The following is a 13,038-nucleotide window of genomic DNA, read 5'->3' as shown; positions in this document are numbered from 1 at the left end:
TGTTCTCGCAGTGAGTTATTTTTGCTCATGGGATATTCTGGTGTTTGCAGGAGGTATATGACCAACGGAGTAATAATCCTGGCTTCTTCAGAAAAATGCCCATTTCTTCTTACACTGCTCCCTCACTAATTACTCAGTTTGAAAATCTCTGTTTTAAAATATTCAGGGCATGGGGGTGTTATCAGAGGTCAGACCTGGGAGCTAAGAATTAACAAATAATTTTAAACTTAGATAAAGGGAAAACCAAAACCAGCTTGTGTCTGCTGAGAAAAAACAGTCAGCTGCTGATAGTCGTTATAGAGATAATTTTCCCTCTGCATAGCTATTAGAAGACAGTATACTTGTAGGTTTAGTTCCGTTTCCCTTACCTGGGCTTCATTGTCTGTGCAGATAGGAAGATGCAGTTCTTCCCAAAGGGGACATGGACAAGCAGAATCGAGTAAGCATCTAGGCTGGATGGGACTTCTGGAGATCAGATGGTCCAGCCTCTACACAACGTAGGGCAAACTGCAGAGTTAGATCCAACTTAAGGATGGATCAAATAAAAAGTAAATCACTTGTGAGAATTCAGTGATATGTGTAATTTGGCACCTGTCTCCTGGATGCCTTTGGGCATTGAAGTAGCACATGTATGGCTCAAAAGAAAGGGGCTATGCCTTCTCCCATGATGGTGCTGTTTAACATGGACTGTTTCCTGTCTGGCTGTGTTCCTGTGTGACCTGCCCTAGACTAGATGGTCCTGCTCTTGCAGGGGGGTTGGACTCGATCTCCAGAGGTCTCTTTCAACCCCTAACATTCTGTGGTTCTGGGTTTCTTATTTTGTCATCTTAGGATTTCAGCAAGCTTGATCAAAGAGAAGAGTATGCCCCTTCATGTCCTTGTCATTTCACCTACTGCACAAAATAAAAGCTCAAGAACTATGTTAAACTGAAATCCTGGCAGTATCCAAGCCAAAGAATCTTTTGGTGTCTTGAAATTGTTGTAGGTTTTATCTTCACATGTTTTCCTGTTCGTCGTCATGCACTTTCACCACACAGTTGTTAACTGTTATTAAGAGTGTCATTATAGGGAACAGCAGTTTCACCTGCTCATTTTTTGTTTTGAAATGGCAGAACTTAAAAGGCTCGGTGTCCTTGTTCCCTTCCACCTTTTCCCTGCAAATTTTCTTACTTGGGGCATTGGGAGCTGGTGATCTTAAGCTCTAAACTGAATGTGTGCTGGCGTCTTAACTGCTGCATTTCAGGGGGTTGAATGTATATGCCAGTCTGTGAACGTAGGCAGCTCATGGCCAGAGGGAGCAATAGTGCTTAAATTGTCCCAGCAAGACTGAGAGAGTGATTGCCAGTGAAGGAAAAGCTCAAATGGTGCTCAAGAAAGAGATAATGCAAACACATAGTTGTGAGCAGTGGAGGGCAGGATTTTACCTGCTTGCATGGGAACAACCTCGTTCATACTAAAGAGTGTGGAATTGTTGTAGATGAGGTGTCTCTCTAGCTGTAGTGGCAGTGTGATATATGGGAAAACTTCAAGATTCATGATCTTTAAAACAAGTATGTTATAATGTAGTTATTTTGGGGGTTACGAGTTTTCAGAAAACCAGGACACTTCCCATAGGCATTTCCTGTTCTTTTGGGACAGAGCTATAAGCTGAGCTTTTCTTTTCTTACTGTTTTAGGTCAACCAAATGTTTGGGTTTGGGTTGGTTTTTTTGTTTGTTTTTCCCTTTTTTCCTCAGGGGTCTCTGCATAGAAAGGATATAATGGTTTGCTTCAGGAATAATTACATACATGGTTCTGTATATTCTTTGAGTAATGATAGGATAGAAATATAAATTTTTCTCACATCAGTTTGCCTTAAATTAAAACAAATATACAAAAAAAAACCCACACACACACAAAAATTTGCAAAAGAAGAAGAGAATATGAGATAATTTAAGCTTGAAAGGTGCATTTGCAAATAAACTTTGTAAAGACTCATACAATGATATAAGGAAGGAAAGAAGTTACAGTAATCTTAGAAGAAAATAATGGTCCTTAGTAGTAGCACATAGAAGAGGCACACAGATAATAGAACAAGTATGTTTAGGAAAGTTTGATAAAAATGGGAAAAAAAAAAAGTATAATATTAAACTGAGAGAAACTAACTGTTTTTTTGTTGTTGTTCTTCAAACAGTTGGACAAACAGAACAGTCCAGTGTAACTTTGAAGGACGATACCAAAACCATGGAGACAATTTCCTCTGACACAGGCGCCAAGGACGGTGTGGATGCTGAGGAAGAGGATGCTCACACAGTTAAGCAGCTGCCCTCTTCAGAAGAAGACGCAGAAGACCACACATCTGAGCCACATTCGTATGATGTGGGCTTTAAAAAGGTTTTTAAATTTGTTGGGTTCAGATTCACAGTGAAGAAGACAGGAAAATCAGAACCCGTTCAGCTGCTTACTGTGAAAAATGAAGCCCAAGTCCCTGAAGGAGCTGATGATGCAAAAGAAGTCGGCTCAGAAGAAAGAGCAACGCCTGAGGATGCACTCCCTGCAGAAGACACCGCCAAAGACACACTACAAAATGAAAAGACAGAAGACGAATCTCCTAAAACCCCAGAAGCAAAGGAGGTTGGTTCTCAGTCAGCTGCCTTGGGCACCGATACCGCATCGCCATTAAGAAAATATTTTACTCGGGTATGGACTGGATTTAGGAAAAAGAGGAGTTTCCGGAAGCCTAAAGAAGATGAACTACAGTCTCCTACAAAAGAAGAGGAGCAAGAGAAAGAGGGGGCAAGGCTAACAACTGAATCCAGTGAAAAGGAGGAGAAATCCGAGATGGAGAAGCAAGATGAAGAGAGGATTGTGACAGCACTAAGTATGGAAGCGCATGAAAAGGAGCAAACAGAAGGTGAAAAGCAGGAGTCAGAAATGACTGTGGCAGCCACGGGAGCTGAAGCAAGTGAGAAGGAGGAAGAGCTCATCAAGCCTGATGAACAGGGACAAAAAGAGGATGTAGCAGCAGCAGCAGTGGTTGAAAGTGCGGAGGAGAAAGAAGCTGACGAAGACGAGCAAGAAAGGAGACTAGTGGAAGTCTCAGGAGATCTTGGTAAAAAGGAAGAAGAAACAGAAGAAGGAGAGAAAGAAAGTGAAGTGAGAGAGAAAGCACTAAAGCCAAGTTCAGTGGTAGCTGTTGACAGTGTGAACGGAGAATTGAAAACATCCTCAGAAGTCCTACCTGTGGGGGAAGAAAAACTGGAGCCAACAGAGAAGTGTGAAATAGGTGATAGAACCGAAGTGGCGTCTGCAGAGAAACCTGAAGCAGGATCTTTGGCAATGGAAATTTCTAGTGAACAGCTTAAATCTGAAGGAAGAGAAGGAGATAAACCTTCTCCACTGGGGAAAGAAACAATTGATGAAAAAGCAGAGGAAGCAGAAATGAAAATGTCACCCCAAGCAGAAGATATCACAGGAGGAGAAGCTTCAGATAGAAGCCCAGAGAATAAGGAAAGCAAAGAACATGAGACAAAAGTGACTCTGGGTGCTCCTGGATTGAAATCATCTTCTCCTCCTGAATGCTCAGTTGACACAGAGGATGATCAACAGTCAATCAAACCCACTGATGAAGGACTACAGGGAAAAACTGGCATAGTTACAACTGCTACAGCAGCTGAAATGACTACAGAAATAACTCATGAAGAGGCAGCTGGAAAGAGGCTTCCAGAAGGTATTACCAATGAAGCTGAATTGCTGGCTTCTCAAGAGAAAACTAAACTACAAGGCAGCCCTTTAAAGAAACTCTTTACAGGTACTGGATTAAAAAAACTGTCTGGAAAGAAGCATAAAAGCAGAAGAGAAGAATCTAAGTTAGGAGAAGAGGGTGAACCAATTCAGCACTTATCAGATTCCCCAGATAGCCCAGAAGAACAAAAGGGGGAGAGTTCTGCTTCTTCTCCTGAGGAGATGAATGAAGTGCCTTCTTTGGAAAAATCTGCAGATGGAATGCAGGTCACTGAAAATGAAGATGCTGCAATTTCAGATATGGAGCGAAAAAGAGAGAGTGTTACACCCTGGGCATCATTTAAAAAGATGGTGACTCCCAAGAAACGTGTCCGAAGACATTCTGAAAGTGATAAAGAAGAAGAAATTGATAAGACAAAGGGCATTGCAGTGCCTGTAACTGAAAATGCTATTGATGAAAATCAGGGAGAATTCAAAGAAAATGGGATGGACCAGAAACCAGAGAAAATCACAGAAGAGCCCAAAAGAAAGGTTGACACCTCTGTGTCCTGGGAAGCTTTTATATGCTTAGGTTCCTCAAAGAAAAGAGCCAGGAAATCATCATCATCATCATCTGATGAAGAAACTGAACATAAGCTTGGTCAAGAAACCCAAAAAATAGAAGAGTCTGGACAGGGCAAAGAAACAGCAACAGATGCAGTTCTTACTAGTTCTCAGGAAAGTGATCAAGGACAAGGGAATTCTTCCCCAGAACAAGCTGGAAGCCCATCTGAAGGTGAAGGTATTTCAACCTGGGAATCATTCAAAAGGTTAGTCACTCCAAGAAGGAGATCCAAAACCAAAATGGAAGAGAGAACTGAAGATTGTGTTGTGGGAACTAGCCTGGAGCATTCAACATCAGATGGTGAGCCTGGAAAAGATGAATCGTGGGTTCCTTTTAGAAAGTTGATGCCTGGGCGTCGGAAGAAAAAATCGGATGGAAAGCCAGAACCGACTCATCTTAAACAAGCAAGAGAAGATATGGCAGAAACAACTGAAGAAGATTCAGATATTCCAGCTGTTGTTCCTTTGTCTGAATATGAAGCAGCAGAGCAGGAGAAAATTGAAGCACAACAAGCAAAAGATGCTGAAGTGATGGGAGAACGAACCTCCGAGGAAGAGAAAGGAGAAAAATTAGAGGAGACTCTAAGAACTGAGCAAGCACATGAAGGGCTGGTCCATGCAGTTAGTGTTACTATTGTGGGAGGGGAAAGGGCAGTTACCAGTATTGAAGAAAGGTCACCATCTTGGATATCTGCTGCTCTGACAGAGTGCATTGAGCAGGCAAAAGAAGAGGAAGAGAAAGAAGCTGAGAAAACATTTGAATCAGATATTCTCTTGGAAGAAGCAGTGGTAGCTGCTAATACAGTGCCAGAGATGAGAAAGGATTTAAGTGATGCCACCACAGCAAGCGAGCTAGAGCTAACCTCAGAAGCAGTGACAGCCCTGGAGGAGACAGCAGAAGCTTCCTGCACTGAAGAAACAATGGAAGTGTCCCTTGCAGAGGAGACAACTGAGATGGTTTCTGCTGTTTCACAGTTGATAGAAACCCCAGATACTACAGAGGAAGTTACACCTGTACAAGAAGTAGAGGCCACTGAACAAAATTTGAAAGAATTGGACAAACAGACGCAAAAAGTTCTTCACGATGTTGCTGAAAGAGTAAAATCAGCAGATGTAGCACAGCTGGTTAGTGAAAGAACAGTGACAGAAACTGTAATTACAACAGTACAAGGAACTGAGCCGGAAGTGAAAGACGTTAGAGCTGGGAACGTTGTAGATCAGCAAACTGTTTTGCTTGAACAGTCCTTGGAAAAAGAAGAGCACAAGGAGGATGGCCTCCAGCCCCAGGGAAGTGCAGAAAAGGGCCAAAAAGGAGTTGAAGAGAGTGTTCTACGTGAAGGCTCACAGAGAAGTGAAGTACCTGCTGCAGTGAAAGAGAGCACAGAAGGAGGAGAAAATGTAGACGTATTGAGAGATGAGAGCCAGTGGCATGCACGTGAAGAAGCAGCTGAGGACCATGAAGAAATACCTGAAGTGCAGAGGACAGTAGAGGAACCGTCATCACGTGACAGAGTGTTTCATGACATTGAAGCTGTCACTCCCAAGGAAGAGCTGTTGGCAAAGCAGGAGCCTTCAGAACAAGAGAAACTGCCCATAACAGCGTCGACAGCAGATGAGACAAGAGATGAACGTATTCCAGAAGTACAAACTGCTGTAAGTATTACATGTAACACAAACTGAAAAATCAGCAGGTGTTTGACACTATATTTAGAACCAGGTCATGGCAGTATTATTATCAAGGGCCTTCCTTGTGCAGCCTGAGGCATCTGAAATTTTTTTCTCAGGGAGACACACAGAGGGAGATCCACTAAGGCTTGTGTGCAGTGAGCTGGGTGCAGTTCCTACAAAAATGGAGCGGGAGATTACGTGTATGGATCTGAAGGTGCTGAAACAGTTGCCTTTGGGGTTCCTGTACAGCACAGTGTGACTGAAGTTATTATATGAACACCTGAGATAGGTATGTGATCCGTGTGGTACCATACCTAGTGGTTGGTATCTTCAGTTGTAGGGAGAGCTACAATTGTAGGGGAGCTACCTCTGCAGAGGAGGGCAATGAAATTGACACCACTATCTCCAGCTTTAAATATCAGCACAGGAGTTATCCTTGCTATGTTCCTACCTTCTTCCCTACATCTGCACCATTTTCCTGGTTTGCAGAATCAGAATACCAGGTTGGAAGGGACCTCAAGGATCATCTGGTCCAGCCGTTCTTGGGGAAAGGACAGTCTAGCACCCTGTCCAGCTGCACCTTAAAAGTGTCCTGTGCTGGGGACTCCACCACTTCCCTGGCCAGATTATTCCAATGGTTGGCTTAGTCTTTGTTGGACGTGCCGTTTTCTGTCTCTGCTTTAGGTTGCCCTCTGCTTAATGAGCTGTGTGTCCTGAGAAACTGAACACAAGGTGCCATCTTGGTGACCCACTAATCTCAGTGTCATTGACACATGCTCTTCCTATAAGTCTCCTCCTTTTGGTCATTTCTTCTGGTGCTTTTTCACACAGAACATTCCTGGTCACTCTCTGCTTGTACAGTGTTTCACAGGTCTATTTCAATTCTCTGCAGGTGCAGGACAAGACAGAGGATGAAACCTCTTCTGTGGGGCTTCCAGCTGAAGAGTCTGTGCAACTGGAAGGGGAGGGCAAAATGCTCGCTAGGGAACCAGAGTGTGCAGAAGCAGTTGTCACTGTGGTCCCTGCCAAACAAGGAAGACAAGATGAAACTCCTGACTTAGACTCAGAAGAGCAAGTTTGTACTAAAGGACTTCCTAGTAGGGCACATGCCCAGAGAGAAGGAGAGGAAGGGGAAGGTGATGCTGTGCTCCTTGGAGTAAAAAGCACAGAAGTCACTGTTACTGAGGTTCCACTGCAGAATGAGGCAAAAACCTCTGCCCTTCCTTCAGAAACAGTTGGCTCAGAAGCAGCTGCAAAAGCTGAGCAGAATGTGAGGGATGAGGCTGGTAGGCACATTACAGCAAAAGATTCTGTGCCCATCCTTGAGCCTCAGTGCAGACAAAAAACAACTGAAACCCTCTCCCAGGGTGATGAAACCAGAGGTGGCAAAATGGAAGATGCTGTGCTCGAAACTGAAGTACACTTTGAGAGTGATACCCCTGTTGCTGAGGCTCCCACACAGATGGAAGTGGACAGCGTATCCCATTTAGCATCAACACACCCACGTGTCATGGAAAATGGAAGCACTGTCCTCAGTGACATAACTCCTAAGAAATGTGAAACGCTAAGCAGCTTAGCTGAGGAAGAGGCTGGGGAAAAAGAACAAGAACTTGCAGAAACCTCAAACTGTCAAGACTTTCAGAAGGAAGATAGCAAAAATGAGCAATCGATGGAAAGAGGCAAAGAAGTATTTGAATCTGGGGAATGGGAAGATGAATGTTCAACTGCTGTCCGGGAAGAGGTTTTAGATGTGCAAGAGAAAGGCTCTGACTCAGCTTGCTTACAGGCTGAAAGCTTGGAGGCTCTGAAAGTGCCTGTAGCAGCTGCAGCAGTTGAAGAGCATGTCATGGCAGAAATTGTAACGCCTGCAGACACAGCAGCTGAAATTGTACAGCCCTTGGCAACCACACCCAAGCAAATGGCATCTGAAGAGGTCCCAGTTTCTACTGTTGACTGCTCAGGCTGTGGGACTGCAGAGCTTGGTAGTGCAGAAGCGCCTGAATCTCAAGGAGCTCCTGCTTGCATGAATGGAATATCAGAGGAGCAAGAGAGGCCCCAGAGCCCAGGGCATCCTGAACAAAATGGTATTCCTCTAAGTGACAGTCCATCTTTCACCCATAGGGAAATTGAGAAGGATGTTGTTCAGTCTTTGACTATAGAGTCACAGAGTACAAAAATTGTATTGAACGCCATCCAGACGGCTGTTCACAAACTTGCAGAAACAGAAGAATCAGCTGCCTTTGAGTCAGAGCAGCCCATTAAGTCCATGGGGAAAAGCCCTTCAGATACAAAAATACCCGAACTTCTGGAAAGTACTCGGGTGGGTCAGATTCTGGTAGAAGAGGAAGAGATACGGAGTAAAGAACAAGAGCTCCAGCAGTCAGGATCACTGAAAACTGCTATATTAACAACATCTGCAGAAATTGATTCAGCTGTAGAAAAAACAAAAGACATGCTGTTAACTTCTGAGATACTGAAAGATGGACAAAATCAGAATTCTTTAACAATTGTGACTAGCCCTGAAGATGTTTCAAGGGCAAGTGTGAGACTTCAGAAATCAAGACTAGAACTAATTACTTCAGAAGATTCATCCAAAGACCCACTGGATACACATCTGCCAAAATTAAGAGAAAAAGAGGTCGGGCAGATTATTGAAATCCCAGACCAGCATACTGGTAAGCAAACATGCAGAGAAGGTGAGGAAAAAGAGCATCACCCACCAGTGGAAGACGGGAAAACGCAGACATGGGATGATGATAGTTGCCCAGAAGGAACATCTTGTGATAGTCCACAAAACCAGAACTTGTTGATTCCTGAGGCCTTGAATGTAAGTAGCATTTTTAGCCAGTAATTATTTTTCCAAAATAGTTTTAGGGATCTGTAAAAGTGGTGTGTTGCTGATGGGTTGTTTTGTTTTGTTTTGTTTTTATTGTGGTGAAAGGTAACTGCTCCTCAGTTTATCCAACAGGCCAGAGATTTTTTTAAATTTATTTTCTTCTCCTTTTACTGCATCTCTCTCTGTCTACTGAACACCTTGTTTCTTTCCTGTACAGCCACCCTCAGCTTTATGGCCTTTGACTTGGCCTGTAGTTAAAGGTGATATTTCTGGCAGGAGAAAAATGTGGTTTCCAGTTTTCCCAGCCATGCGTTTATATGGCACGTGTTTAATGTATGGGATTTAATCTGCACACGTGCTTCCTCTCTAACAAAGCTTTTACTAAAATCCTGAAGGATGTGGATGTTGTCATCCATGGTGAATCTGGAGTGCCTCTTGTACCAAAGCTCTTTGCACTTTAGTGAAGTCTGTGTACAGTCTCTCCCTAGGATATTTACTTGCTTCACTAAGTCACAGAATCACACAGAATCACAGAATGTTAGGGGTTAGAAGGGACCTCCAGAGGTCATCGAGTCCAACCCCCCTGCCAGAGCAGGACCATCTAGTCTGGGGCAGGTCACACAGGAACGCATCCAGACAGGTTCTTAAAAGTCTCCAATGTGTAGGAGGCTGCACAACCTCCCTGGGGAGCCTGTTCTAGTGCTCTGGAACCTTTACAGTAAAGAAGTTCTTCCTCCTGTTGAGGGGGAACTTCCTGTGCTCCAGTTTGTTTCATTGTCCCGCATCCTATCGCAGGGCATAAGTGAGAAGAGGTTGCCCCTTCCTTCCTGACACCCAGGCCTCATATATTTATTCATGTTAATTAGATCCCCCCTAAGTCTTCTCTTCTCCAGACTAAAAAGCCCCAGGTCTCTCAGCCTCCCTTCATAAGTCAGACGTTCCAGTCCCCCAGTCATCCTCGTAGTCCTCTGCTACTCTCGAGTGGATCTCTGTCCCTCTTGAAATGGGGAGCCCAGAACTGGACACAATACTCCAGGTGAGGTCTCACCACGGCAGAGTAGAGGGGGAGCAGGACCTCCCTTATTCTGCTGGACACACTTTTCTTAATGCAGGATACCATTGGCCTTCCTGGCCACAAGGGCACACTGCTGTCCAATGGACAGCTTGTGGTCCACCAGGACTCCAGCGTCCCTCTCCACAGAGCTGCTCTCCAGCAGATCTCCTCCTAACCTGTACTGGTGCATTTTATTACTCCTGCCCAGGTGCACGACTTTGCCCTTACTCTTGTTGAACCTCATTAGGTTCCTGTAGTTGTGAGACTTTTATCTCTGTCTTTGAGAACTGCTTGGGAAAATACGATGTTCTTGAGAGACTAAGTTGTCATTAATAGTGTTTTTCTGCTGTCACTTTCTTTCAGATGTGCTAAGCATCCACGTGGCATTTGAAGAGATGCCAGTCCTAGAGAACAACTGACAATCCTGCGACAGAAACAGGAGCTTTATTCCCTACCCTTTTACTCTTGGATGTTAACATCTGTACTTTAGAAGACCTCACCTTTTTTCTCACTTCTATTAAAATAAACAATGCCTTTAATGTTGCCTATATCCACACGTGTGTTCCATTTGAAGGTCATTTGCCTCTGCCCAAAATACACCATTTAGACTCATGCTGCACAACTGAGTGAATGGACAGACCACTGAAACTTGTTCCACAGTTACTATCATCCCCTCACTTAATGCATCTCCTGTCTGTCCCATCTCCTTGAATTCCTTCACTTCTCTCTGAATCCCCCTCCCTTCTTTCTCCAGGCTCTGTTATATCCCCCAATCTTCCATAGCTGCCTTGATTGGAACCTGCGAGTACCTGTAGATGCTGCTGGACTTGTGTGTGAGGGGGAAGATGAGGGCTGACTGATGGGAACACAGGAGACTTCTGGCTGAGTAGCAGACGTGTCTGTATCAAACAGCAGGAACTGGATCACGCACAAATTCTTGAGGAAGATGCTCAAGATTTCTGCCTTTCAGTCCCATGCAGGTGTCTTTATCCATCCTTAGGTTGCATTTGTGCAAGCCTGATTTAGTCAGAAATGACTTCTGTGGTGTATCTTGAAAGGAGATTGAGAATACCCTTCTTCTGTTGTTTCAGACTTCAGGTCTCAGGACTGGGCTGTAATGTGTTGAGTATTTATATGTATGTCTTAAATCCAGTTCTGATTTTAATGTAGAGCTATGCTACTTCTGTACTATTTAGGCGTACCCCTAAGTGAATTTTGTAGAGTAGCCTGGAGGGGAAATTGATACCATTGGAGTGGGAATTGGTAACGGAGTTAGTTTCCTATTTATTGTTCCAGTTTTTTTCCCCTGTACAATCTCTCAAAAACTTGGCTGTCTTGCTTTGAGTATTTATATGTATATCCTAATCCCAGTTCTGATTTTAATGTAGAACTACGCTATTTCTGAAGACAAAAGGAGAGCCTTAACCTGGGTCAGATCCAGCACTCACGTGTACGTACAGTCCTTCCTGATTTCTAAGAACCCTTCAGACTTGGAATTTCCCCGTTGACTTGTGCACGTAGCAACCCCAGTGGTGCCATGAGCCTCAAGTTGTGCCACTCATAGAATCATAGAATCCTTTAGGTTGGAAGGGATCCTCAAGATCATGCCAGAATCCGCTCACTTCTGGTCACTGCCCCATCCAAGCCCAAGCCTTTCCCCACACCTAAACCATCTAACATCCTTCCTGCATACAGGCTTCCCCCTTTCCTGAGCCCTGCCTGGACCACTTTCCCAGCACAGCATTTTTTGAAATCCTTCTCGCTCCTATCAACTCCCTGTCTTCACTGAGGGGTGGAGTAGGAAGGAGGGTAAGGGCTTGGTGATGAATTCTACCTTGGATTGCAAAAAGCTGATGAGACCTTTGGGGTGCTGAGATTTTAAAAACCTTCAGGTAAGGTGGATTGGACTGACAGCAGCTGTAGACCAGAAGGAGCAGGGTGACTTAAGGATGGAGAGAACCCCCAAGACCAAGAGTCCTGGGGTGTCTGCCCCCAACAGGAGTTGGTCCTCTTTTGTTGTTTACATTAAAATCGAACACGGGGTACAAGTCAGTACTTTCAGCTCTGGTTTCTGAAGTGAAGGTCACAGATGGCACTTTGTGAAACCGATGCCCATCAAGTTGAACAATAGCTCACTAGCCTACCTGTATAGTAATTTATTTTAAAATCAACTTCTGGTGTACGAATGCTCTTGTTATGGCAGGTGCTTGCCTCTCCTTGAGGCTGCATGTACAAGCAAGCAATGTGACAGATTGCACTGGTGTGATTGCACCATCTGGTGCTGCCCTGCGAGGAAGCATCAAAAGAGTTTTCCTTACCTCAGAGAAAATTATATAAATATTTAAAGCCAAACAATGTGGTTTCGAACAATCCAGCCTCTCTCTGTCCATTGTTAGCGGCAGCTTTTCCCTTTAGCTTTGGGCAATTCCAGCCACCTCAGTTGTTTTCCACAGGTTTAAGTTGGCTTCCAAGTTAATCATGCTCTTAATAACACCTCACAAGTGCAAACTTGGCTGAACTTGTACAAATTGTATACCTATGTACATTAAGCCATATTGCAATAACTGCGGCAGGTATAATGAAATAACAACAGCATGACCTGTGTAATCCCAAATCTTATGTTTGTAGCTCCAAAGCTGTTAATAATATGTAAAGTTAATTCTCGTCTGAACCTCAGTTAAATAAAGCTAGCTTTACCACAATGTAAATTGCCTCTTGGTAGTAATCGGACAGGCAAATGCTTTAACTTGCCCGTTTTCTCCATTAATACAGGGCCTAGGTAAGCAATGCAATAAACTTAACTATAAAGGAAACACAAGAGCTTCTTGTTATAACTGACAGCTAAAAAAATGCTGCACCCTAACCCACGCAAACGGTGCAAGGAGCATGCCTCCACATACAGATACTACTTTGTTCCCATGTATTGCCTTGGCCTCTGAAAACTCTGGTTGGAGACTGTGACTTCTGGCTTGTGCTTAAAAGCTTGAAGCTTCCTCTAATCCGATGTATTGGGTTACCAAATTGGATTTGGTGTTTTTAAGGTAGATTTTCATTGGTTAAATAAAATACAACTACAAATTGTTCTAATGTGTGTTTGTGGTGTTTTTATCAGTTTGCTTTGTTGTAAATATTTCCTGGTGGTTCCTTCATCTTCA

The 13,038-nt window shown here is 43.8% G+C and overlaps 1 protein-coding gene across 1 annotated transcript; it reads left to right on the top strand.

Annotated features, from left to right (window-relative positions):
* Positions 1-2,222: 2,222 nt before the first annotated feature.
* On the top strand, positions 2,223-8,820 carry AKAP12 (A kinase (PRKA) anchor protein 12; the record flags this gene model as incomplete). The annotated part of the gene is made up of 2 exons (XM_008938554.1): positions 2,223-5,978; positions 6,886-8,820. Coding segments are annotated over exons 1-2 (5,691 nt in total), but the record flags the coding sequence as incomplete, so codon positions are not given.
* Positions 8,821-13,038: the final 4,218 nt, after the last annotated feature.

The sequence above is a fragment of the Merops nubicus genome, unplaced genomic scaffold, assembly GCF_000691845.1.
Source record: "Merops nubicus isolate BGI_N331 unplaced genomic scaffold, ASM69184v1 Scaffold48734, whole genome shotgun sequence".
Taxonomy (NCBI): domain Eukaryota; kingdom Metazoa; phylum Chordata; class Aves; order Coraciiformes; family Meropidae; genus Merops; species Merops nubicus.
The sequence above is the reverse complement of the archived record's forward strand: the minus strand, read 5'-3'. Positions and strand labels throughout refer to the sequence as shown.